The sequence below is a fragment of the Lingula anatina genome, chromosome 7 (genome assembly GCF_051362555.1).
Source record: "Lingula anatina isolate TDL-2025a chromosome 7, LinAna3.0, whole genome shotgun sequence".
In the NCBI taxonomy this organism is placed as follows: domain Eukaryota; kingdom Metazoa; phylum Brachiopoda; class Lingulata; order Lingulida; family Lingulidae; genus Lingula; species Lingula anatina.
The window spans coordinates 12,592,450-12,619,964 of record NC_141773.1 but is presented as its reverse complement, the minus strand read 5'-3'; the positions used below and the strand labels follow the sequence as shown (position 1 = coordinate 12,619,964).

At 38.6% G+C, this 27,515-nt stretch overlaps 2 protein-coding genes across 2 annotated transcripts; one reads left to right on the top strand and one right to left on the bottom strand.

Moving 5' to 3' along the window:
- Positions 1-147: 147 nt before the first annotated feature.
- LOC106157896 (MAM and LDL-receptor class A domain-containing protein 2) lies at positions 148-23,096 on the top strand. Its single transcript, XM_087017188.1, has 30 exons — positions 148-235; positions 828-974; positions 1,281-1,418; positions 1,679-1,873; positions 2,067-3,347; positions 3,650-3,740; positions 5,127-5,398; positions 7,773-7,937; positions 8,171-8,365; positions 9,758-9,937; positions 10,238-10,381; positions 10,657-10,848; positions 11,573-11,719; positions 11,980-12,120; positions 12,505-12,696; positions 13,073-13,633; positions 14,289-14,423; positions 14,687-14,923; positions 15,264-15,410; positions 15,760-15,906; positions 16,373-16,573; positions 16,899-17,228; positions 17,546-17,683; positions 18,027-18,215; positions 18,542-18,688; positions 18,953-19,093; positions 19,309-19,500; positions 19,796-20,914; positions 21,350-21,434; positions 22,176-23,096. The coding sequence occupies exons 1-30, from the start codon at positions 148-150 to the stop codon at positions 22,399-22,401; spliced, it is 7,563 nt and encodes a 2,520-aa protein (XP_086873314.1). The 3' UTR covers positions 22,402-23,096.
- On the bottom strand, positions 23,067-26,944 carry LOC106157900 (MAM domain-containing glycosylphosphatidylinositol anchor protein 1-like). The gene is made up of 7 exons (XM_087017385.1): positions 26,818-26,944; positions 26,067-26,234; positions 25,507-25,689; positions 24,974-25,129; positions 24,591-24,758; positions 24,146-24,230; positions 23,067-23,807 (listed from the first exon to the last, which is right to left on the bottom strand). Exons 1-7 carry the CDS (start codon positions 26,846-26,848, stop codon positions 23,612-23,614), a joined length of 987 nt encoding a protein of 328 aa, XP_086873511.1. The 5' UTR covers positions 26,849-26,944; the 3' UTR covers positions 23,067-23,611.
- Between the last annotated feature and the right edge of the window lie 571 nt (positions 26,945-27,515).

Below are 27,515 nucleotides of genomic sequence, written 5' to 3'. Positions count from 1 at the left end.
AGGTTTTGTTAATATTTTATTTTATGCGTTTCAGGATACTACATATTCATAGAGGCGTCTGGAGAAGGGTCAGAGTACAAAGCATCGCTGGTCTCACCTTCTTTTATATCGCTCAATATTCCGAGGTGTCTTCGTTTTGCATACCACATGTACGGCAGAACCGTAGGCAGGCTGCAAATCAGCAGTCAGAATGAAGTTAATGTAACAGGATCGAACATCATTTGGACATTGAAAGGTGAGGTTTGGCATTTTTATAGGGGAAAGTTATTTCGATAATAGTGAAGATTGTTTCAGCAATGGTGTGACACATACTCCCAGCCATTCTATTGACCACACGTAATGTGCAATTTTCAGCATTTTCATACATGTCAAGGGCCTGGATATTTAATCTAAAATCATAAATATATGTACCCAACTCAAAACAAAACTTCTACACATGAAAACCTTACACATAAATTCAAATAAAATAGAGCAATAGATAAATCAATAAATGAAAATTAAAGGGATAATATTTTCCCGTACTTACCAATGGTTAATGAATCCATATTTACATTCAAAGTTAGTCCCTGGTTTTTTCTAAAAAGTTCGTTTTTTTTTTGTTTTAATCTCTTAAGAGATTATAACAGAGTATAGCCATCAGTGGAGGTCACGTGGTCTAAAGACAAGTTCAGATATCAGAATAATAGCTATAACTGCCGTTTTTCTTGTACGACAGAATATATTATATTTCTATGAGTTGTTCACAATGTTTTTATTGTGAAAGATAGATCTCATACGAAGAGTTATTATCCCTTTAATAGAAAATAGATAAATAAATATTCTTCAAGGTAACCAAGGCAACCAATGGCACGTGGTGTCGCAGACAGTCCCGGCAAAGACAACAAGATTTGTTATAGAGGGAGTCCGGGGAAATGGTCCTTTCGGAGATATTGCTGTAGATGACATTACTCTTACACCCGGTTACTGCGGTACAGGTGAGTTTACCTTTAGAATAAATCAGTTTAATAACTATTCAATACTATGCATAGACATCGTTTCAATCACATTGCTGTGGCTTGTGATCTCGGTCGAAACCTCCGGTAGGTGAAACTGAGACTTAACATGTTAGTATATTTAAAAGTAAATACTAGTGAGCCGTCTAATCAACGATTACTTTTAATCATAAACCATCTACCTATATGTATACCGTTAACCTATCTGGGAAATTTGCTACTAGATATTTCTGATCAAGATATATTTATGTAATTATAGTAAAAATCATAATATCCACCAAATTTCAGAATTCTTATGTACATTCGAAGACGGCATTTGTGGGTTTGAGTTTGGTCTTCGGGATTTTAACTGGACTTATCACCAGGGATACACCCCGAACTCAGGAACTGGACCCACAGGAGACCACACCTTCGCTGACTTCACTGGTACTCGTTATTATCCAAACTTTTGTGATAAAAGTACATTGACACTCTAAAACAACTTCCGCCACCAACATCACAACAGCAGCAGCAGAAGCAACAACAACAACGACAAAAACAACGACAGAAATAACAGTAATAGTTTATTTAATAGTGTTATGAATAAAAAAAATCATTTATTTTGATGTGTATTGTCTTTTGATTGGTCCCGATTATATATAATGTACGGGCGAAGAATATTATCATTCGGTTTTTATTTTTTACAGGTCATTACATGTACTTGGAAGCCTCCTACAAACTTCCTCTTTCAAATGCTTCGCTTATTTCTCCCGTGATATCAAACAATGTGAGTTCTCCCTGCCTCGTCTTCTTCTTTCACTCGCGAGGAAGATATGTCAACAGCGTCTTACGGGTGTATCTTATTAGACAAGTGCCCGGACCAGTCGTTTTCCAGAAATCTGGTGAGATATATGAAACAACGCTGCGCGTTGCTTTTATGCTGATCTTGTCATTGACTTTACAGATATAATAAGAATCTTTGAAAGAAACAGTAAACTTTCCGTTTGGTTTATACAGGGTATTTCTTAAGTGTGTATATCTACTACTACTGTTGTAGCTTAAACTTCTATAATTAAGCTCTTAATTTTTTTCCAGGTGACTTTGGCAATACATGGTACGAAATCCGAGTACCACTTCCGGTTGGAACTAACGAAAATTACAAGCTAGTGTTCGAAGCTCAACGTGGTACAAATTTCTTTGGTGACCTGGCCATAGACGATATCATGGTGGTAGAAGGAGGATGTCCAAACGAGGATGCTAAAAACATAACACTTCCGCCAGAAACTACTTCTACCACCATCACAACAACTACGTCCACTATACCACCAACTACTTCCAGTGTTACCACAGCTACTGCCACTACAGCCACCCGAAGTACAACTACAACCGATTCCAGTACAACTGCTCCCATCACAAGTGCAACAACTCCCACCACCGCTATTTCCAGTATAACTACACTCACCCATAGTACAACTACAGCCGATTCCAGTGCAACGACTTCCATTACAACCATAAATGGTCCCACCACAGCTACTCCCAGTATAACCACAGCCACTTTCATTACAAATAAAACAGATTTCGTTACAGCTGCTTCCATTACAACGACATCCACTCCCACCACAGCTACTCCAAGTGTAACCACAGACACTCCAAGAACAACTACAACCGATTCCAGTACATCTAAACCCGTTACAAGTACAGCCACTCCGATTACAACGGCAACAACAAAACATACTCCATCTTCAACTCCCACGACTGTTTCAGTTACAAGTACTACCAGCAGAGCCATTCCTACTTCAGAAAAACATACAACTGAAAATATCCCAGAAACAAAAACTGTCGGTTTATCAACTGATAATCCAGGAAAGATTACTCCTAAGGTAATCAAAACTTCACCACCTCACATAACATTTGTAGATGATCCGACAACACACACAAACATTCCCAGAACAACGAAAAATAATCGCCCACCAACTGTTACAGAAGAGACATCAGATAACTTTAAAATCACGACGGAATTGGTTTTGAATACAACTCTAAACACACAGACACACGCTGTGCCTGCATCTTCTCCAAGTACAACTGCGCCTAATCCCACTACAACCAAAACCACTCCACTTACGCCTACAACAGCCACTGTACTAGAAAACACAATAGCTTCAGAAACTACCAAAAGTCCAACGAACCCAACAACAAAACCAGCAACGAAATCCAAAATATCAACTACAACAAAAACACACCCCGTGATAACAACTGAGATTTACAGCCAACACCAACGAACGCCGGGTAGCACGTTGGAAGTTGAAGCAAGCACAAAATCAGAGGACAATCCAGAACCAAAAAGTAGTGGGAATGCAGTCCTAGCATTCATGACCGGTAAGACTTGATGAATACTGTTTATACCGTGAATTTAATAGACATACAACCAGTTGCAGATTTCTTGGAACACAGACCTTCTCACAGACTCTGAAAGTGCATCGACCAAGTTTATTCATAAAATATCTTTTTTAAGATATAACAATGGGGTGTTCGCAGTGTCACGACCTTTTAGGGCCGTCCTTGATTCAGACTGCATCGGCTTTAGTCTTTTATTACTAACCACGGAGTTTGAAATTTAGGCACTTTGTGCATCCAGTGCCGTCTTTCTGAAAACTTGATAAATGTTTGTTGTCTTACAGAAAATATAGCTTCCTTGGCTGGAGGCGGGGGTGCCTTCCTGTTACTGCTGATTATTATAATAACCACTGCAGTGATATGCCGACGAAAAAGGTAAGAACTTGCATGTACTTAACATTTTCATCCAAACGCGCACACATGCACACACACACACACATACACTTGTGCTCGTAGCTAACAAACTTCGATATATGTGCCCTTTACATTTTATAACTGTCAAGAACACTCTGTTATAAGAAGTATGTAACAACCAACAGTGATACAATAGTACTTCATTCCAACTTGTATAAATGTCCAACATTAATTAACGGGTTATTCAACTCAATTTGGGCTTTGGCATGATGATTTATATACCAATATTATTTTAAAGACAATATGCCAGCTGTATGAGAAATCTTTGTACAATACACTTAGAGGTCATACATGTATTTGTTTTGATAACTTTAAATTTCGCTAAGCACCAATAACGACACCAGCTGTAAGATAAACGGCGTGTATCTGCTATTGAAGAGTTACTGAATTAAATGTTACCCCTTATCGAGGCAAGGGGGAGGGACCAAGGTTAAGTACAAGCAGCGTAATACATACATATACTCTTAGTATAAACAGATAAGAACATTAATTTGAGTTCACACATTGTGTGGTCAGGGACACTTGACGCCTTTCGCGACATCTTCTCTCATGGCTGGTTCACGTGCGACCTTGGTGACATTGAAAGGTCGACGGAACCAAAAATGCATAAATACACATGCACATGTACAGGGGTAGTATAGTCTCCGCCTAATTAGATTTATATCGTTTATCTGGAACAAATATTTTGGGTTGAATTTTGTTTTTGGTATAGGCTGAAATTAAGATACAATCCCTAACTTGAATCTCAGCGTAAATTTAAGAAAGCTTTTCAGCTCAGAGTGCTCGAGTTATGCGGACCCCACTGGTGCTGTATTTTAGTAAGACTATTATTTAACTTATTATTTTAATCTAATTCTTTAAAAAGTATTTTTACCTTAAAAAAGAACACTTTCTGCACTTTCTGGAACAAGCTATTATTATAGTCAAATACACATGGAATGCATGTGTATTTGACTATAATTGTTAAGTTAATGCTTTTAAGGTATATGGCGTTTTAAAACGACCCGTTTATAAAGGAAATGCTTTACACTTTTTGTCGATTACAACTTTGCATAGCTTAAAAGAATAATATTCACGATTTAACATAAACAGAATTAAATAGACTAGTCCGATTTCGTTCATGCTTTTAAACTTCCACGTGTGTCAGGCATACCCTCGACCAGGACGACAGATTGATTTTACACAAGATATTCACAGATATATCTTTAAATAAATAGACGGTCATTTAGTTCTGGCGATAGAGAAGAATACACATATTTTCTGCCGCCGTGGTAGAGGGTATGTCGAGCACCCCATATTTCGGTACGATCAGAATGCATATGCACATGCACTTTAATATTTTTTCAGGGCAAAATCTCATCATGGGTCTTCGGATGATGGACTGTACACTCACCTATCAAGACAATGCAGTGCAGATTCAAGTATGCCAGATGAGTTCAAAAACCCGCTTTACAGCGGTCTTTCTTACGACACCCGGCCTTTCGAAACGAGTATAAGTTCTATTGAAGCACCTGCTCAAGGCGAGATAAATGAAGACGAGAGTCCACATACCATTGGCATCATTGCCAATAATGCATATGGGGATGGCATATCGTATGGCAGTGTTTCAACATTTGCTTGATTACATTTATTGTAAGTGATGCTGGTCGAATATTACTATTGTTTTCATCACCACTGTCATCCAGCGATAGATAAGACACTTTGCGGAGAGTCTAAGCTACTTGACGTTAGGTGTTTGATAGATAATGAGATATATGTGTAGCTGTTTCGTCCACATAAAGGCTACATTTATCTAACGACCTATTTAATTAATTTACATACAGTTTGTCCATTTTGCTTTTGGTCAGTCACACCTTTGTTCGAGCAATTAGCTCGCACACTATCAAAGTTCGTATTGGTTGTTATTAAGTATCTATAAACAATATATACCGGTAACATTATGAAATCATGTTCTTGGTTTGGGAATGACATGGACTGCAGAAAATAACTGACTATTTCACCTGTCATGCTGGTGAACAGTTATAATATACGATACATGTAGATATTTCATCCAGTGGTTTCATGACCTTCTTTATGTTGATAAGCATAGTAAAAGTGCCAGGTCACGAGCGAAAGTGGACTGTTTAACTACAATATATGAAGTTAAGTCACTACTCAGTGAATTAGCAATTTGTTACGTATAATTTGTTTTGAGCATGGGATGCTTTGGAAAATATAATCTGTGAATGTTATATTCATTTGGGGGGAACTTAATCCACCATTACACTTGTTGCCGTTTTCTTGCAAATGTTTGAAAAGAATAAACGAATAAAACATCTGATAGCAAGCGGTATCTCCTCAGTTTATATCTTATTTCTATTGAAATAAACTGTAATGGTTTCCTGTCGTAATTACACTTCTCTCGAATCCGACAAATATCTGTCGCAGTTTGTGTGCTTGTTCAGAACTGACTCTGTTTAGAACTCCGAATACTTGACCTTGTCATTTAGTCCAGACAAATCGGAAGGCAACCCTGTATACACAGTAGACACGTATTTTGTTATATATATATATATATATATATATATATATATATATATATATATATATATATATATATATATATCTTTCGTAGCAGCTAAATTTAATGACGTTTGGTGTTTTTATATTTTTAAGGGGTGTTGCTATTGTCAAAAACAGAATGTAGGCGATCTTAGAGTAAAAGAAAAACATCAGCATAAAGATATTGTTCTTGGGAACAATTCTGAATGTTCCCACTTACCAAACCAATTCTGATCTCAATGCATAAAAAAACAGGCACGAAAAAAGTTATTTCTAGCACGTTAAAATTTGTCTGACCTTATATCAGGGAATTGCTGCTGTTTATAAACGTGTTTAGGATTCCTGACAAATCAATAAAATATAAAACAAAAACTCAGCACTGTTTCGTCGTCTATTTCACACGTTCCCCTATCTTCATGTAGTTCCTTTCGTGACAAGAAGCAAGGTGACCGATAATGATTAAGTTACAGGCAATAACTCTGCACTTCTCCTTGACTGAGTTGGATTTAAGCAGACATGGAAGCAGCGACCTGAGAACCTTGTTCGTTCTTAAAACCATCCGTCTTCCTCCAAAATGAAATTAGTCACGTGTGTTCTCGGTTTCTTTTTCTACATGTATGAAAGCGAAGCTAAATAAACCGGTATAACAGCGGGATGTTGATATGCCTGTGTATCAAGGGGTTACTGTCAAATTATAATCTAGCCCTAATGAAAGTACAACTCGTATAAGTTTCCAAATTAATTCCTTTCTCAGTTATCAGGAACTAAAATTAGTCACAGTCAAAAAGAAACAGTTTACAGTAAATGCCTAGTCAATTCGGATTATTTATATTAGGAGGCTCAGATAGAACTAATACTAGTTGTAAGATATCTGATAAGAGATTGAGAAAGTAAAGATTAACCTACAAGTGCCATCAAGATAACAGGTCCTGATTACAAACAGGTTATAACATGTATTACTGTCACCGCAATAAATCGCATAAAATTAACCGCTAGCAGTCACCCTAGATTCCATGAGCGTCGTTGTCAACTGAACTGTCCTTATTCAGTGTAAAATGGGCGCCCTGTGTTGGGTGAGGATTCTCGTTTTGCATTTCAGTAAGTACGTTCAATTTATAAAACAATAATGTTTTACAGAATATATACCACTGTTTGGTGAAAAAGAGAAATATGGACTTTTTCTTTTATCGATCCTAACGAGCCACTTTAAATGGAAATTGACAACAATCTGATAATGCGAGTATGATTTTCGATTCTTACAGTATTTTCGATAACAACTTCCACATAGAATATTATACTTTTCTGTGATATAGGCCATTACAGTAAAAACATCAGCAAGTCTGTCCCCCTGTAATCAAGTTGCCAAGTTACACCACCCTTCACTTTCTGAATAGAGCATACTTGTGCACCAGGTGCCAAATTATTTATTAACATTATATTCGGTGTTCCTAGTTACGGCAAGTGGAAAAGAGCTTTTTACCTGCAACTTTGACGACAATTCCGACCCTCTGTGTGGCTTTGTTGCCACCAAAGCGACCGGGAAGTTTCAGTGGCAAAGACGCAAGGCATACACATCCTCCACCAATACAGGACCGACGGCCGACCACACGGGAAACGGTAGGGAATGGCTATCAGTGAATTCAGTTATTTTACAATTTTCTTCTTTTGTGAAAAAAACTAAGAGACAAGTAACAGGATAGAATTCTGGACGGTCTCTAAATGCAATTATCTGAGACCCATCTCGAAGCTAAAGAAACAAACAAAGTGATACATGATTAAAAAGAAATGGAACAAATAACTAAATAAAATAATTAAAACACATGCGTCTCTCTGTTGATTAATGTCTACAGGTGGATATTACGTGTACACAGAAGCTTCAGGATCGTCTAACAATGCCAAAGCAGAGTTAACCAGCCCGAACCTCGCAGTCCTGTCATCAATCGGCGGATGTATGGTCTTCTATTATCACATGTACGGTAGCGCCATGGGCTCACTTAGAGTACACACTACGTCAGACCAGACTAACGCTCTTTGGTCCAAGGATGGTAGGTGCTATGGGTACAATTATGAAGAGATAGCAATGATTAATAATTAAACGAATTAATGGATGCCTGCAGGTTTCCTTTATGATAAAAACATTTGGGCGATATTGTAAATGACAATTTATTACCCCCCCTCCCCCCCCCATGAACCCATGTTATCACCTCAGCTCGCATGCTTATTTGTTTAGTCAGTTTGTCACCAGCGTAACTCAAAATTTACAGACGTATTACGATGAACTTTTCACTGAGAAATTGGCAGGCTAGTTAAAAGTGATTACAATTTGGTGTAATTTGGATCACCACCTTTATTTAGGAATTTCCAAGGATTCTTCACCATTGCGAGACAGGGCCAGTTTGATCATTTTTGCTCATAACTCACAAATGATGTAGTTGATTAATCAATAATGAAAATTTAGATAAATAATTAATTGATTAATAAATTATGAATAATTATAAAATAACTCAGTTGCCTGGGCGGAGGTCTGCGCCCTCTGAGTGTTTTCCCATATTAATTTTATGAGCCATTTTTCATACTAGATGGCCTCTATGTGTGCCCCTTCATTGACTTCCGACTTGGGGAGGTCGGGGTATACTTTCTTGTCGGAGATAAAGAGTAAATTAAAAATGGGGATTTATGATCCTAACACACTTTCAAGAGTCTTTCCAAAGGGCGGCTTATTAGTTCAAATTCCCACACAATAGTTATTATGAATTATTACGAGAATTGAGTTGCCTTGGCAAAGCTCTGCGCCATCTGAGTGTTTTCTTTTTTTGTTAAATGTTTCATTGGGTAAATTTTTGTGAGCCATTTTCCATAGTAGATTTGTATATGTATTGCCTCGATGTATGTCCCCATATTGACATCTGACTGGAGCAGGTCGGGGTATACACCCTTGTCAGAGATAAAGGGTAAATTAAAAAGGGAAATTTATGGTCCAAACACACACGAGTCTTTCCAAAGGGTGGTTTATTGGTTCTGGGGTCGATAAAGTCGCAGATAATAGTTGTTTTTAAGTCTTGAGCTAATAACAAATCAAACAATCTTTTTATACCTAAGTATCTATGCGTTTTCAACGACAAACTTGAGTGGATTATAAAAGCAATACCAGTCTGTTAAGGCACGCATTAGGGCGATGGATATAGAGACTTTTAGAAACACCAAACAATGGGTAATAGTTACAATTGAAAATCGGTGTTAAAGTTTAATCAAAATATCATTTTGGTTGATGTACAATACCCGACTTTCCGACTTACTTATACATGTAATGTATAACATATTGTAATAATAATAATTATTATTATTGTTACTATTATTGTTGTTGTTGTTCTTCTTATTATTATATGCGCTTTCTGATTATTAGACAATTATTCAAAAAATAAAATAACAATCGCCAGGTGACCAAGGCAACTTCTGGCACAGAGCTGAGGTGGACATTCCACCTGGGACGGGACAGGTGGTGTTTGAGGGGGTGAGAGGGACCAATATCTGGAGTGATATGGCCATAGACGACCTACTGATTACTGATGACGTGTGTGACAGCGGTGGAGGCGGAGGGACGGCTGGGGACAGGGGAGGTAGAGTATGATAACTGGGGGTATTAACCCAGGGGGTATTTATGTGTGGGTGCAGTAGCTAAGTGTCCCAAAGCTACACAATGATATCAAGCTAAAATCATACAGTTTTTAAAGGAAGTGTTATGTGCACGTGCTTATTTACTTTACTGTGGGCTACTTCATGTAACAACAGTTTGCACCATCTGTACTTGGTCTGTTGTATTTGTTTAAAATGTTCATAGAATGAAGCACAGTGTTATTTCTGCATCAGACACGAACTGTATTTACATAAATGCTTATATTTATTTTTCCCCTGCGAAGAATTCCAGTGCACTTTTGATGAAGACGCGGACACCACTTGTGGGTTTACCCAGCCAAAGAACGATAATTTTGATTGGACGCGGTCCAAAGGGGCGACACCAAGTGGCGCCACAGGGCCGACTGAAGATCATACAGATGGCAACGGTAACTTAAAACTTAAATCAACTGCATTTCTATTGTTTCTAAACGATCGCAAAACCATTCACTCTAGGGGAAAGATTATTAAAATACACAACACGGTTAGTTTTCGCCTATTTATTGTAATGCATCTAATAATCGATAGGAAATTTCGTTAATTTTTTGGAATCTTAAGTTCGCCAACAGCAACGTCAGCCTTCCGACCATTGATTAATTTAAATTTGCAGTTTATAGCTTAGGTGTCTTGAACTTATTTTGCTCACAATTATTGATTCTTGCAGGTTATTACATGTACACCGAAGCATCCGGCAAAGGGGGTGGATACACGGCGAACTTGCAGTCGAGGTCATTTCCACTTCTTAATATAGACAGGTGCCTGTCCTTTGCCTACCATATGTACGGGAGAAACATTGGTTCCCTGACAGTGCAGAAGCTTTCCGGCGGCCAGACAACCAGTGTTTGGAATGAAAACGGTATAGAAGTCAGAGGCATTATTGGCAAAGCTATGCAGGTCATAACCTTGTGCAGTTCGTCTTTACAAGGCTGTTATTGCCTGCTTCCTACTACCTTTGTTTCAAAAGCGGCACCCTTCATTATGGTATATATTATGCAATTATTGTCTGTGGCTGAGGTGACCTCTTTGCTATCTTTGACCCGAAGCTGGGAAATATCTCAACTTCGGCTCGAACATAGCCAAGGGATGACCAAAACACAAAGCCTACAGCTGCATGTTTTGCTACATGATCATAAATTTAAAAACAAGCCACATTGAGAAATTTCAAAACTTTATTGCTGTACAAATAAAACCCTAGTGTCAAAGAAGTGATATATGCCTATCATCGCATGTGAGAACGGCAAAATCAATTTAGTCAACCAGTAAACGTATCTAGTGTTCGTCAACATTTTATCAATATGTTATGTGAGTGCATCCCGAAATAATTGAAGAATGGAATTCAAAGAAAGTACGACTCATTTTAGTTTCAAATTGATTTCCTTTCTCTTGTCATCAGGATCTTAGAATAATCTGCTGCAGCATTTGACACGAGCAACCTAAACGCAGACAATATACAACGACATCGATTGTCGTGATTATCTAACGATAAATCACATTTTATTATATCTTGCTAAAACTTGTCAAATTGGGGTAAATTTAATGTTTGAGATTGGGGATAATCTAATCAGCAATTTACTCTCCAGGGAACAAAGGAGACAAGTGGCAGGAAGCCAGTATTTCCTTACCACCAGGTAGCTTTGCTGTGGTGTTCCACGCGGTCAGAGGGAATGGTTACCAATGTGACATAGCCATAGATGACGTCACAATGTACAGAGGCGATTGCCAGACAGGTGAGAAATTTCTTAGTGCACGAGAAATCGTATAATTTTAAGAAGGACTTTATTAAAATGTTTTGCGGAAGTAGTATGTAGGAGTGTTTGGTTTCCCCAAAACTATCGTTATCATGTTAATATTGTATGGTCTGCTTGTGTCATGGATCTGAGTATTCTGCTTTTCGAGTTTTACATGTGAGTCTATCGTCCTACCAAAGGAGAACGAGAAAAATTCAATTTAATATATGTATAATTACACATCGTCTGTTTTATTTTAGTATGGCTGTGTACATTTGACAAGGATATATGCAGCTTTGAACAAAGTCAATCTGATCATTTTGATTGGACGCGACACTCTGGGCGGACGCCATCTTCAAACACGGGCCCGTCACGTGATCATACAACCATGTCTGAAAACGGTAAATGAAAACGTTTATGTAAATGTCTTATTGATGTTTTTTCCTATTTTCTTTGGTGGGAGGTGGGAGGAAGAATTAATTCAGAGCAATGGTTTTAATCATTATTAAAATACTTTGCTGCTGTTTGGGCGCCTTGCACAGCTTCATCTTGTAGTCCTCATTTGCTTTTGATCGAAAGAGTCAGTCGGATTTCTAAATTCACCAATGTTTTTTTGCTGCAAAAGGCTGCGGCGACTTAAACAGAACGGGAATATATTTGTTCAATAGCAGTAGTACAACAAGCTGATCAAGTATGGCGCATTCATTGCATAGTTTCTTTTATATTTACAGTTATTATTGCGTTGTCAGACCATACGTATTATATATACATTTTTCTCATGCAAGGCCACTACATGTACATAGAAGCCAATGGCGTTTCATACAACAAACTCGCCGACCTGAAGACCAAAAATATGCAGTTTGCCTCCGAGCACTGCTTGGTGTTTTACTACCACATGTACGGCTTCGGGACTATGGGCGACCTCAGTGTATTCTCCTCAGTAGATCTTAATACAGCCCTGTGGTTTCGCAGGGGAGGTATGTCTGTTAATTAGTACGCACCTGGCCACCAATCTTCACCTAAATACAAACATGCATGTTCTGCGCCAATAACTGATGGACATGCTTATTTATCAGTCTTGATAGAAGACGAGGTATATCAAAGTATTTTTACAGTTTGATTTGCAATGTCGCATATAGCGAACCCCGATAGCAGTGTGTCACAAATAAACTGGATTGACGATTAGTCAAAGAGAATTTATCTGAAAGTTTCATGTACAGACGAAGAAAGCGTCAAATACATGTGATGCGTCTGCGCAGGTGATGTCAGTAGTACAAACCAACATGAAAGCATAACCCATTTTGTCATTCTAGGCATGAGCTTTTCAATGATTTTTCACCGTCAATTTTCCAGAAAACCTTGGTGACATTTGGAACTTGGCCCTCGTCCCCCTGTCAGCCGGAGAATACAGCATCATATTTCAGGGAAAGACAAGGTACAGCAAATCCAGCGACATTGCCATTGATGACGTCATGATCCGCACGGGAGCGTGTCCTCCTTACCCTACAACGCCACCCCCGACAACAACTACTACAACGCAAAAGACGACTGCCACGACAAAGGCGACCACGACCATGAGGTCAACAAGCACGACCAAAACCACCACAACTAGGCCTACTTCCAAGACTACTACACCCACGTCTACTACAACAATTAAAACTACTGCGGCTACTACTTCTGTGAATTACCCTACATCAGATACCACCACTGAGAGGGAAACCACCAGTATTGACTCTATTTCAACGAAAATGATACCCTCCTCAACTGAAACAACCACAAAAGATATGCCTGGTCTGGCTGGACTGACCCCAACTGACCATTCTATTCTTGCCTCACGGGAGCTGACGTCCCCTACCTCCCAGAGCTTGACCACAGAGTATCCGCGGCTGACCTTTGGCGATCCTTTAATTACAGGTGAAGCGACATTACGTCTAACATCTCTTTGTGTAATACTGAGTGATGGATACTTAAAGATGCATACAAAGTCAATTTTTTGTCACAAAAACCAACCAAATGCCAGCATATAGTTTCAAGTAGTATAACTAAGATAATTACCAAAAGGCATTGTTTAATTTTACCCGAAAATGATGTTTGAACGGATTTTTCTGATGGCATTCTAAGCTTTATGTCACGAAACTAGGTCACGAAAGTAGGTTAAATTTACAACCAAAAATTTGAAGAAAGGAGCAGTCTAAAGGTATTTTATGGCTGATCGAGTATTCTATTCAGTTTATCCCTTGGCATGTCGATTTTATTAGAGTCATATAAGAATCTAGTAGAAATGGTTTACGTGTGTTACTGGGAATCCACGCTCCACCGATGCTCGGTTCGTATGTACCTTTAAAGCTCACGCCAAATACAGTACATGGAATTGCCACGAAAAAATTCAAAAATAAAATCCATTATTGTGGCCAAAGCTATTTAAGACAAATTAGAGATGTTTATTAGTATTGAAGTATCTACATGTATATAGCTTCAGTGCATTTATTACCGTTTAATATATGTTGCCTGACAAACTTGTTTGTAACGTGAGCTACATGCATGAATGGGTATTTCATGTGTTTTTTAGTATTCAACTGCACGTTTGAGACGTCAATCTGTGGTATTGAACAATCAGCATCTGACGATTTTGACTGGACACGATCACAAGGTTCCACGTCTAGCACTGGTACCGGACCATCCGGTGACCACACGACCGGATCAGGTATGAGTTGTTAATACAGGAAGGCTTGACCTATGCGTCGCTATAGGTTACAGTGCGTTTGATCATGACATATGATATCTGTTATATTTCCGCCGTGTGTTTAAGGTAGTCAATGCAATGATATTGCTTGGAGTTCAATAAACTATAGCCTTTGGTAGGTGAATGCCAATGTGTTCAGTATTGTAATTACAGGTATTGTTACATACCAGTAAATGCAACCGAATGTCAAAAAATCTGCATCGTTTATTATTATTTTTTGCCAGGCTATTACATGTACATAGAGGCTTCCTCGCCACGGATGTATCGTCACACAGCGCGCCTGGTTCTCCCCTCCGCAATCCTTACACCAGTGAATATTCCACGTTGTTTGAGATTCGCGTATCACATGTTTGGTACTCGGACTGGGACCCTGAATGTGCTGGCCCTAAACCGGTCTAATGTGATGGCCCCGAACCAGGCTGGGAACAAGTATGACTGGGAAACATTGTGGAGTATGTCAGGTAAGTGGGACATCGATGCTCCAATTTTAGGGGTATATTTCATTTTAACATTGGGCAGAGAGAAAAAGGTTTTGCAAAAGGTTTCTTTTCTTGGTGGCTTTACGTGGATAGGTTTTAAAGAAAAGGGAAAAATACATAATGATATACTAATTTTAAGACTTTTTAAACACACGTGTTACAATTGCTAGTCTTACTTTAACCGACCACTATATCACTTCATTTCAATCAATTCTGGTGCTGGCGAATTCAGGTAGGTAAAACACACACACACACACACACACACACACACACACATATATATATATATACCTCCACTAGAACCTAGTTTACAACCATTTAGGTAACCAGTACAACGTTTGGTATGAAGCCAACGTCACAGTAACCCCTGGCACATCTTTAGTGGCCTTTGAAGCTATCAAAGGAAACGGCTATCAGTCAGATATCGCAATAGATGACGTCGTTGTTGATAATGGTGATTGTGATACAGGTATGTTAACGTTTTGTTCGTTTTTTCATTTGTCTTTACTGTCTTTAATAAGCGAGTTACATGTAATTAAGAAATTATGGGTGACATGTTAAAAAGTAAATGCAACTATGCAAATATATATACAGCTTATGCAATGTGCATTTAGTAAGTTATTTATAAAATAACAAGTTTTATATGAAATATTTCAGTTAACCATACTTAGCATTTTCTTCGGCATTAACTTCATGACATCATATTAAACGTTTCGGCATGTATACAGATGATCTATTTATCTATCTATCTGTCTATCTATCTATCTGTTGAATATATGTATCCTATGTGTCATAACATTTTTATATTTTCCTTTCAGCATGGATATGTACATTTGAATATTCCTTCTGTGGATTTACAACACAGAGTTCCTTTGAGAACGTGACCTGGGAGAGAAACTCACCCGAGCCAGGCGGACACAGTTGGTGTAGTCCAGGAGGTGATGCCACATTGATAAATGGAAACGGTAAATATATAATCTGTCGTGAACCACTCCGTGTTGTCCCAACCCCTCGCGCCAAGGTAAGGCAAATAAGTGCACTGGTACTAAAGGAAAGGATTTCCACGCGATCTCTTCGCCGCAGTTGGCTATTCCAAGACGACTTTAAGCTTTATCGTACATTTTATGTCCTTCTCAACGTAAAACAGAAATGCAAGGTGCAATGTGCACAGGGTGGTCCGCAAAAACGACCATTTTACTTTCCATCTGAATTTAAAATAGGTCGTTCTTTATGAACCACCTCTATAACTCAGAAACTAAGACTACGTACTCAATGAATGGGAATGAAAATGTTTTGAGTTGATATTGCGGATGAACTGTATAATATACTTTGATTATAACATTTCAGAGGAGGTCAGTGGCCATTTGCCATTCATATTCGTACTGTAGTGCTTCGTATAATTGACTTTAAATTGGGACATTTCATTTCTAGGAAGTTATGCTTTTCTAAACCTATCTGGAAACCTTGGAGGGTCTCACTTTGTCCTTATGTCACCAGAAATCACCATGACGACGGACTATTGTCTAGAATTCCAATATTATGTATTCAGCGGTGCAGGGCGCGGGGCACTTCTTGCCATATTTCTTCTGTTCTCGAACGGATTTCGTCGGCAAGTTTGGAATGAAACTATTGGTAAGTGGTTAATGCCTGCAACTCTACGAGAAAACTGACTGATTTGGCATTGCTTTCACCTTAATGTTTAAACCCTATTCGCTTTTTGCTAATCTTGAAGGGTTGCTTTAGCCTTTATGGATGTTTGCATTGTTATATATATTATAACTGCTTCACATACCCAGTAATAGTACATTGCACTGCATCTGCAAAACTGCTTCAATGTTTAAGTTTTGTACTTGTACTTGATATTAGAATCATTCAACTTATACATGACTGAGTTTGGAGTTTCTTTAAAAAATGATATTCAATCTCAAGGTTGTAATGAATACATGGTAATTCACAGGTAATAGCGCAGAATGGCACCAGACCTACGCACCACTCCCGTCCGGAAGTTACAGGCTGTTATTTGACGTCACACAGACAGATATTCAATGTATGGGCCTGGATGACGTCATTATACGAAAGGGGTCATGTCCGGAAACCACAACAGTATACACGCCTTCGTCAACACAGTTTGGGGATGATACGACGGTATCAGGGACCACAAGTGGACCCATATTCACCTCCACTGAGCAAAGCATTTATCATACTGACCACACTACCCCCGCTTTCTCAGAGACGACAGTGGACAAGGAAACTACCACGCACGGTTTATCGATAGACACAAACGTTGGTAAAGCAGTTTTTAAAAAATGTACATTGTCATTTGTTGTAATATAACAAAGTGAACGGTAACAAGTGATAGTTGACCTGCCCCTGTGAATCAGCTGAATAAAATGATCAGTTCGACTCTTATGCAGCTAAAATAGATGCATCTAGAACGTACATATATCATCGATAACCTATAGCATTAATGGGGTACTCATTTTTTTGGGGACATATGATATTATATGTGGATTCTTGGTTTTATAGTTCGCCTAGACCTATTTCTCAGTGCAAACAGTACTTCTGAAGTCATTGTCACAGCCCTTTTCTATACCGTTTCACTAGAGCTCAATTGCACGTTTGAAGAGTTGACCATTTGTGGATTTCGTCAGAGTAAAAATGACACATTTAACTGGAACCGAGGCCAGGGAAGTACTAGCAGTTCCAATACAGGGCCCAGTTCAGACCATACCACCGGGAATGGTATGTAATAAGCTGGTTACCTTAATTGATATTATTTTTATTTCTACGCCCATTAGAGCATGTGGCTTCAAAATGAGTTTACGCGTAGAAGGTCTTTACAGGAGGAAGGGGTTTTCAGCAGATTTTTAACAAAAATTGGCTGGATCATCTTTTCTATAAATGTCCATTTATAATACCTGTAAAAGCCAGCTTCTTGCATAAAGTCCCCGCTGGATTTCTACAAGCCGCAGATATACAGACCTGCTTCATGCAACATGTATTTGACCTTGCAGGGTCAATTTGAATTCACGTTACATGCGAAACAATGACCTTTATCACGCTCAGGGTATTGTTTTTTTATCAGGCTTCTACATGTATATAGAATCGTCCAGTCCGCGCCGACCAGGGGACCAAGCTGTTCTCCTGTCCCCCGTGTTACCGCAGCTGAACATCCCACGCTGTACACAGTTTGCTTTCCATATGTATGGGGTTCACATCGGGAGTCTCAAGGTGTCCGTTGACACGTCTGCTTTAGCTGTATGGACTATGGAGGGTAAGGTCGGCCTAATGTTGATGGATATGGACGACAGTGTTTAAAACATATAGTAGGGTCTAGTCAGGTATTTAAAATCCATGCGTTCAATTTCTATTACAAGTGACGAAGGTAGTTCACTGCCTTCAAGTAAACAAAGAATAAATAAATTACAATTAAGAAAAATAAACAAATAATTACATAAATCTTGGTGTTAACACTGACTTTAAAAATGAAACAATAAACATTAAAAATGAAAAAAAAAAATCACGCTCTTTCAACTTCTAAGTTAAGTGCACATGACATGTACACCTCGTTTTTCATAAGCAATATGCGGTTTTTGCTAGGAGACCAAGGGAACAAATGGCGCGTAAGCTCTGCCACTTTGCCCCCTCAGTTCACAGAAATCAGTTTCACCGCCACCAGAGGGACAGAGTACAGAGGTGATATAGCCATTGATGACGTCATACTAGCCAAAGGGAGATGTGACGCAGGTACTTCTTAAAATGCTATTCGCACGTGTATGAAAACGGCAATTAATTATTTTTGAAAATTAAAATATTGTAATAGATTTTATAAAAAAAGAAATATTTATAATGATTTATCTTCCGTCATCAATTTTACATGACGCATTTGTAGCAATGAACGTGCTTTATGCATATGCATATAATTTTAAGAATTTTTTCTGAACGTAATTAGAATACAAAGGCTGAACTGTTTATACGTTATTTTTATCTTTCAAAACGTGCTTCTTGTAGTGTGGGTGTGCACATTTGACGGTTCTCAGTGCGGCTTCCAGTCCAGCGTGACAAACGGTTTGAGTTGGAAATGGCACAGTGGCGCCACCCCGGAACCAAAGACAGGACCAAGTGGAGACCATACACTGACGACGGGACTAGGTTAGTCAAAACATTATGTAAATCTTGCAATCAGAATTAAACAGAAGTAACTTTCGAACAATCAGTTTTGAAAAAGGAAAAACAGAGCGTTTAAGCTAATTTTTATGTTTTGAAATAAACTCGTTCTCTCTCTCTCTCTCTCTCTCTCTCTCTCTCTCGCTCTCTCTCTCTCTCTATATATATATATACATATATATATATATATCACCCTGCAGGCAGATACATGTACTTGGCACACACTGGCTTAGTTATCCCCGGTACATCAGCCGCCATCAGCAGTCCCCAGTTAACACTGCAGGGGCCGGGGTGCCTGGTGTTTTACTATCACATGTGGGGCAGCGACATTGGGACACTGAACGTTTACTCGATGAACGGGTCTACGCATTTGCTGTGGAGCAAATCAAAAGGTATATTACATTAATATCTTAAAGGTATATTAAATGTACTAGTCAATTTTTTTTCATTTTTAGCGTTTTGATAAGGCTCTGGGCTACTTCCTCTGCTTGCTTCGGTAGATATGGTTGATATAATTATTTCACAATTAAGCCAGAGCGCAGCTAGGTTATTGCTATCTTTTGGGTTTATTTAATTTTTGAAAACACTTCCGTGAGAAGAAAGGGCATTTGTGTAGATACCCCAGTATTTAATCATATTATAATTAAAATACAGTTTATTTAATTTATAATTTAAATTAAAATACAGCCCAAGGAAACACGTGGTTGGAAGCGAGAGTAACAATCCCAAACGACACCTACAGTGTGATGTTTGAGGGCGTGGCCGGTAACGGGACATCGGGGGATATTGGTCTTGATGACGTCATGGTAGAAACAGGTGCTTGTATTGCACCTCGCACAACGGTACCTACAACATCGAGAGAAATAACATCGCCGACTGTGTCAAGTATATCAACTAGCTCTTCCACCAACAGGCATTCCTCTATGCCTACCGCATCTAAACCTGCTGTGACGTATGTACGGATCTCAGAATCTACCGATAATTATGAAACTACGCATTTTAAGCAAACAACAGAAACAGCTTCGACGGCGTCAATGGAGACTTTGCCAAGTGGAACATCCGAGCCATTGACAACAGAACAGTTAAGCACACGGCATGAGACGACATACAGACCATTTAAAACTATGACAACAGAGTTCCAAACTGCAACTCCAGGGAGGGTACCATCAGCAAATATGACAGTGATGACAACAAAAAGATACCCTATACCAACGGAATCAAGTAAAGACAGTACTGTAACACACAGTACCACAGTGTCGACCAGATATCCCACAGTGGCGTCTCAGACATGGGGCATTGAGACATCAGCTGTACCTGTCCAGCGTGGCACTTCTACGGCAATTTTGACCTCAACACCCAAAAGTCAGTTTAACGCAACAACGGGGAGAGCGGAATTGACACAGGGGAGTTTGTCAACCGCTGGCACCGGTGGCACAGTGACCAAAGAAAAAGATCACAATCCAACTACGCTGTCGCCTACAGTTAAAGTCACCCATTACCCCACCACGACAGAGCAAAATGCAAGAACTTCAGTAGGCCCACCAACCAGTGTGACATTAACGACATTTTCACCATCATTATCCACATCATCAACATTACTTACCGACAAGCCGACAATGGAACGGACGACGACACAGTCCAAAAACGTTGATACGAAGACCACGATTCCCAAGTCCCCCAAAACATTTGAATTTACTACTACTGAATCGGAGAGAGCTCAAAATGAAATGACAACTGCTGTGCACAAAACTGGTTCGCAAGAGGGACAGAGTGAGAAGGATAACAAGGAGAAAGGCACAATAGGAGGTATTTACATGCTTCATTAACGTTTATAATATTTCATTATTATCGACAAACAGAAAATTACATTTTATTGAAGAAACAGAAGGTTAAGTCGATAATAGCCCATGTTGTTCGTATGATATAATATTGTTGATTATGAAAAAATGTTATTATTTGCATTTTTCCTTATAATCTCCCATGTGTATACTTCAGTGCAATATGCGGTAAAAACTATTATATATGGCACTACGTAATTTAGTTTATATATACAATACACTTGAACATAATTGATTTGTCCAAAATACGACATCTATATACTGCACGCATGCCTTTGACATTAACATCCACTGATATTAGCATTGCATGTATGCTGAGGGCTGCCCAATTAATTTTGATCAAATTATTATAAAATAATGACTCTTATTTTTAATATTTATACATTTAGGCTATATATTTCAGATAATCTACCTGTCATCATCGGTGCTGCCAGCGGCGGGGTAACAGTGGTGGTTGTCATAATTATCATAGCGCTGCTTGTGAGAAGGTAAATATACATGTTCCTTAAGGCATTTCCAAAGACATCAAAAGCCCACATAATGTACTGAATGACCCTACTATTGATTGTATACATTCCAAACATACAGATACCAGTTATCTTGTCAGGTCATACATTACATGTATACTCTTACGGCCGGGTATCACCAAGCAAACATATCGAATAACACTTGGTTCACATTGGGCCTGATATGGATCCATCGGTCTATTTGTGACTTATAGGGAAAATAATGATGGTCATAAAATACCCCATTGAAATAGGCGGATCTAAGAATATAGCGAGGATCGTTGATGATTCAGCTAACAACGGCTCGTTCAGCACAGTATTGCAGCAACAAAAGTCTCTGGTTTCAGGGTTAGCCCAGGTGTCTCATAACTTTATCAAAAATTGTAAATTTGTTTTTACATTGATATGGAACAAACGATCAAAGTCACCCCCTTTTCCTTTTTTTAGTAATATTGAAATCTGTGCGAGGTTTCGGAAATAGAACATTCATTGAAATGTACCTGTAAGCCATGTGTAACTTTAGTAGTACCGCTCGATGTCGCATTAAAATACTGTTCCATATACAACGTGTTTTCCTAGAGAGCAAGGCTGCACAGAAAAGAGAAATAGAACTGCTAGTGCTAGTGAAAATTAAGTGAAATTGCGATTAAATCCATAAGAAATCATACACTTATCCATTTTGTGTTGAAAGTTTGGACTCTAAATTTATATGCAATCTTCCAGACACAGAATGAGACCGCAAGGAGGGGATGGGGCCCTTTTGACGGACCGAATTTCAACAAAGCATTACACGGTGCAGTATTCTCAAGGGAGCGATGTCAATGACACAGTTGAGATAGAAAACCCGATGTTTGGTGATCTTCTTGGACAGGACTACAAAGAAGCAGAGCTCTTGGCAGTACGTGGTGCTCCTGATACCGGAAAGCGGATGTCGTCCTCTGTCGCATGATGTCGTTAAAATTCACGTCAAAACGCTTTGCTATTATGACAAAGCATTAAGTTTAAGTACATGTATGTTGAAACCGATGTTGATGAAAAATAATTTTTAAACCTTTTGCCACTTTTAATATTTTCATATATAGAAGAAAATGGATTTAAGAGAAAGGGGTGTTTTCATGTAAAAATTAACCAGAGGTCCTATTGATTATCAATGTATGACTGAAATAGGCCTTGTGTACAAACTAAGCTGGGAAAGGCAATGATATTTGAGACAAGATTTTATTTATTTAATGGTTTTGAATTGCATTTGGATATGTTATATTTAATAATTGGTAAGACGCCGATATAAACACAGGACATCGCAGGGAATATATTAAAAACGCGACAAAAATGCCATATATGGACTAATTTACGCCATTTATAAATGCCACCCTTGCATTGCGACTTCTAGTGCAATTGCAACTGCAATGTTATTATGTTGTCATCCTCTCCGTCGTTTTTAATTAAGTTAATATAGTAATACGGTAATTTACAATTTGCGTTGTTGACATACTGAGATATTAAGTATAATTCAGTGTCGCTACCGATATTAGTATTTACCTTCATTGTTATCGCAGACACAAGACTCTTAAATAGATAAGTAATCTCAAGTATTAATTGAATATCGCAGTGTATTAGCGCGACAGGTTATATCATTTCAGTAAATAAAACAATGTCGCGCTCTTATCTCCTATTGTTGATTCATTGCAATAATACAATCTTAAATTGCTGTGACGTTAAATAGATTGAGTGAACATCCTTTGTTTATGTACGTGCAAGTACAAATGCACTACATGTAGTAACACTACTGATGCCAAAAACATTCATAACGAAAAGAGTAGAAATGTACAACAGAATCCTGCAATGCTTTATCACGAACACAACATCATTTATTCCTTACAAGATTTATTTTAAGTTTCATATCACAAAATACCTGAATCCAGTTAAAGAAAAATAATGTAAAACTGCAGATTGAGGTCATCCGTGGCATAGAATATAATGCAAATTTCGGTTCGGAGGTTTACATCCTACATGCCATTTGTCTATGTATGTATAACGTCAATACATGCGTTCGGGGCTTTGAATCTATTTGATAATTTCTTCCTCAGCTTTCGACTCTTACAAATTGTGTGGTCTTACGTGACAGTTCAGAGATAAGGTAACAAGCCTGGGCTACACAGTTACGCCTTACTGTCCGTGTTGATTCCAAACAAGGGGTTTTCCACGGCGACCTCGCGGCCCGGACCTAGCGTAACGACGGCTCCTATGTCTATAGAGTTAGAAAAGTTTACTGAAGAATCATGGGATTCAGAGCGGTTGAAGTCTGGCTTTCCTGGTGTCAGGTAGTCGGGATTGTCCGAAGAACGTACAAGTCGCCTAGAAAATAGAATAGGAAAATAACTGACGGCAGTCTAATTTTCTTCAATAAAATGACGTTATTCGACTGACATTCAATTATGATAATGAGGTAAGGAAACACTGCTTCGATCTTACACTGTCGAAATAAGTGGTAAAATGTATAAGTAAAATGCATAAAACCTATGCGCAATTATATTAAAAACCTGTGAGTATCACTATTAAATACGTCATTTTCACCGATGTCCAAACACCGATATGTTGGAGTACAGTGTATCTGGTGAAAAAACTGACAAAGTCTAACGTGTAAGATTTAACTGATGAAAGGCATGTGCCTTTGTTTATGCAAAAATAGTTACCTTCTTAAGAAGAAGATAGCAAGCGTTGTGACGACCAAGGCAACAAACCCTCCAGCTCCAGCCCCGGCGATCAGTGGAATGTGATCTAATTTGTAAAATAAATATCCCTTTATAAGTAAACTGCATCTTTTCCAGGGAGATGATTGACATTTCACAATTATACGTAGATTAAGGAAGTCATATCTGTACCAAGGAGATAAGTCATAATGTGTACCACAAAAGCGCCGAGACGTTGACGCGTGCCTGTTTGAATTACAGATCTGAGGAAGAGACACCCCTAAAAGATGTCATAGTCACAACGAGAGGAATTTTAAAAGCTGTCATAGTCACAACGAGAGGAATTTTACACAGGGAATAAATAGTACTCATTTACAAACCAAAGCAATAATTAAAATTTACATTTAGATGAGCAAATGTGTATTGTTTCTAAGAGAATATACGCTACCTTTCAGAGGATCTGCATGCAAACCAATCGGTCTCTGTGTTGTGCTGTATCTGAACCTGGCTGGTCTTGGCGTATGTGGCGTTATGGTTGAAGTGGTTGTAGTGGTTGAAGTGGTTGTAGTGTCTGTGGTGGTTGTACTCGTGCCAGGCGTTGGCCATAATTTGGTATCTAGAAAATAATAATAATAATAATAATAATAATAATAATAATAATAATAATAAATTTAATCGAAAATATCTCGGAGAAATTACATCATACCGTAAAGACGTCTTTAGAAAGGCATTTCCTCGGGGTATTTACTTTAAACCAACAAACGAATGGATAAATAGATAAACCCCAAGCGTGATAACATTCCGTAAGCTCACGATAGTCGCCTTGCATACCGTTTCCAACATTGTTGCAAGAGCCTGTCACAATCGTGACGTCATCTATGGCGATATCTCCCCAAGCGCCGCCGCCACGCACTGCCTTGAAGATGACGCTATAGCTCCCTGCTGGCAAATCTAGAACTTCTTCGTGCCACAGGTTTCCTTGGTCACCTTACAGGATTAATATGATTTTTATTTACTTAATATCGTAACTTTTTATCAGAGTGACGTTAAGGAACATAAAACAAGTGTGTTCCAAGTACAAAAACCGTACCTGCAAAATTACTGCTGTGTATTCTATTTATCGAAAATTAATTTTATTTTAAATAGGAACAATATTACCTACTGTACATGAGTTCCCTCACTTACAGGTGGAGCGTTATCTAAGGAATGTTTTTTGCTATTATTCAATATTGTCCGCAATAAAAGTTGGCAATACAAACGCTCCGGATAATCCACGCTGAATTCAAAACGGCTACCGCTCTTTTTTTAAACATAAACATTACCTTTATGGTTTATTTTAGCTCTCTTCACCCTGAATCTTTTACCTGTTTTACCCCAAAACAGCCTCCCCGCCGTCGTCCTCACGTTAAGACTCCCCAGGGTACGGCCATACATGTGATACCAGAAGGAAAGGCAGCGTTTCTCTGTTGAGTTCCCCAGTGTTTTGGCCAGGCTGGCGTCGTCCCCTGTGACCCGTGGAGGCGAGGCTTCTATGTGCGCGTACATGCCTGGAATATACGAATTAACGGCACATATATCAACTTAAAAAGAACGTGTAAAACTAAAAGTATCACATTATATAATATTCGTGCTGTGCTTTGCAAGGGCGGTCGCAATTTTCTTTTAGAAAATACCAAGATCGGGCCCTTTAATAGTTGCAAATATAGCGGACAGTTAAATTAATGTGCGATCAGCACAGCTTATTTTATCTCAACAAAATTATGCACTGGGTGGCTCAACCAGTTAGACGTCTAACCGTCCCGACACACCAGTTAGACGTCTTTAACCGTCCCGACACACCAATTCGACGTCTTAAACCGTCCCGACGCACTAATTAGACGTCTTACCCACGTCAGCCGAAGCACACCCTTTGCCGAACGCCTACCTTTCCCGGACGTATGGTCAGCATCGGGTCCAGTTTGATTGGTTGGGGTCACGCCCGTTGTTCTCACCCAGTTGAACTGATCATGGTAGCTGTTCTCAAAGCCACACCAGGATGTGTCAAAATCACAGTGAAACTCAATTTCCGATGACGATATGGTGGCGAATACGGCTAGAAATGAAATTCCTCGGCTGTGACACAGAGTGAAGGGATCTTCATTTTGTTCATATTAATTACCATAGCAGTTTAGAACTCATGGGTGGCACATACATGAGTCATGTCAAGACAATGGGAGACGTTGAAAGGATAAATAACTGAGCACAAGAACACAATTTCTTTACGAGTATGTTGTAGGCCCTCATTTAGCTTTAAACTACGCTCAGCAGGACGCTAATCAAATGATAGGTGAACATTTCTATTCACCGAAACCGAAACTCCTAACAAGGCAAATGCTATTACATTTTTTACATGTAGGCAGTAATAAATGTATTATAACAGATTATTGGACATATAGTGTATGTATAATTCCTATCTCGTTAACCTAAAAAAGTGGAATGCGCTTGTTCTACTAATTCTGGTACTCAAGCATCCATCGTAACATCTGACTTTGTCACGTGTCGCGTTCAACTCGTGATTTATAAAATGTCGTGATAGCCGACATATATATGTAAAGTCCTCTATTAAATACGCCGTAGGGATGTACAATGAAGCCTACACTTTTTATGATTTTGTCTACAAGAAAACATATACTTACCGGTAAATAACAGCAGAATTGCTGACAGCATATTAATTGTGTATCGAGTAAACTGACTATACAGTAGCGAAAGTTGATTTAGTCTTCTGTGTACAGATATTAATCAGCACTTAGTAAGCTTATGTCATTTCGGGGCTATTGCATTTAATCAAATTTAAATATACGTTAATGTTCAACCTACTTTAATATTAAATTGACTTTGGTGATCTCCTCATAAAGTTCTTGAACGACATAAAGACTATGGACAATATACACTGGAACTTTGACCAGTTTTGAAGTGACCAGCAACTTCACATATACAGTGCATGTGCACAAGTGCCTGCGTCCATGCAGTTTTACGTAGTTAGGCAAGGCCAATGAAATTATATATAAAAGTATGCTGGTTTTGTTGCAAATATATTATATATGTACCCGTAAAGCAAGTAATAACGTACAATAAATATAAGACACGAAGGTGTTCCAAAGCTGTTGTACAAAAACATGGATTGTTGGTGGTTCAGCGATGTCTTTTAAACTTAAATCGCCACCGCGTTGTATGAAAGTGTGTTTGTATACCCATCAAGACCATATTCAAATGTTCGTTGATCCCCAAGCACAGAATGTCATTCATCCATGTAGGAAATAAAAACATGCATAGCACTATGTTCTACAACCATGATATCAACATGAAATGATAAGCGCCGCGTTTTACAGAAATG

Excerpts from the sequence above, each read along its gene's own strand:
- LOC106157896 (XM_087017188.1), top strand. The coding sequence starts at position 148 with ATGTACGGCAGAACCGTAGGCAGGCTGCAAATCAGCAGTCAGAATGAA. Across the intron at positions 236-827 it reads CATCATTTGGACATTGAAAG|GTAACCAAGGCAACCAATGG; the intron begins GTGAGGTTTGGC and ends ATATTCTTCAAG. Across the intron at positions 15,907-16,372 it reads CACATTGATAAATGGAAACG|GAAGTTATGCTTTTCTAAAC; the intron begins GTAAATATATAA and ends TTTCATTTCTAG.
- LOC106157900 (XM_087017385.1), bottom strand. The coding sequence starts at position 26,848 with ATGCTGTCAGCAATTCTGCTGTTATTTACCG. Across the intron at positions 25,690-26,066 it reads TGACCATACGTCCGGGAAAG|GCATGTACGCGCACATAGAA; the intron begins GTAGGCGTTCGG and ends CGTATATTCCAG. Across the intron at positions 23,808-24,145 it reads GCTATCTTCTTCTTAAGAAG|GCGACTTGTACGTTCTTCGG; the intron begins GTAACTATTTTT and ends TCTATTTTCTAG.